A 345-nucleotide genomic window follows, 5' to 3' on the forward strand; every position below is an offset into this window, starting at 1 on the left:
CGCAGCAGCAGCAGCAGCAGCAGCAGAAACAGCAGCAGCAGCAGCAGCAGCAGCAGCTAGACCCGCGTGGCCTTCAGAGCAGCAGCAGGAGAGGCCGCGTGCTGCTGCTTGTCTTGTCTTCGATCCGCTGGCTGTCTCCATCAGCCCTTCAGCTGTCTCCGCGCTCTTTGCCTTCGTCACTGCAGCACGCAGCCTCACGCTGCTGCTGCAGCAGCAGCAGCAGCAGCAGCAGCAGCAGCAGCGAGGCATGCGGGTGGTCTCTTCTCCTGGCTGCTGCTCATCTGTCTCCTCGGTGAAGGAGACAACACAAAGAGATGTCTGCGCCGCAGCACAGAGCCAAGCAGC

The 345-nt window shown here is 62.6% G+C and overlaps 1 protein-coding gene across 1 annotated transcript in view; it reads left to right on the forward strand.

Annotated features, from left to right (window-relative positions):
• EMH_0010780 (uncharacterized protein) overlaps window positions 1-345 on the forward strand; it is a gene marked incomplete at both ends in the record, with an annotated part of 22,294 nt that overhangs the window by 2,634 nt on the left and 19,315 nt on the right. The window contains one exon of the mRNA XM_013499051.1: window positions 186-343. Within this exon, the coding sequence (XP_013354505.1) occupies window positions 186-343 (158 nt within the window). The remainder of the gene's footprint in view (window positions 1-185; window positions 344-345) is intronic.

Source organism: Eimeria mitis, genomic scaffold (genome assembly GCF_000499745.2).
Source record: "Eimeria mitis Houghton genomic scaffold, Emh_scaff395, whole genome shotgun sequence".
Taxonomy (NCBI): domain Eukaryota; phylum Apicomplexa; class Conoidasida; order Eucoccidiorida; family Eimeriidae; genus Eimeria; species Eimeria mitis.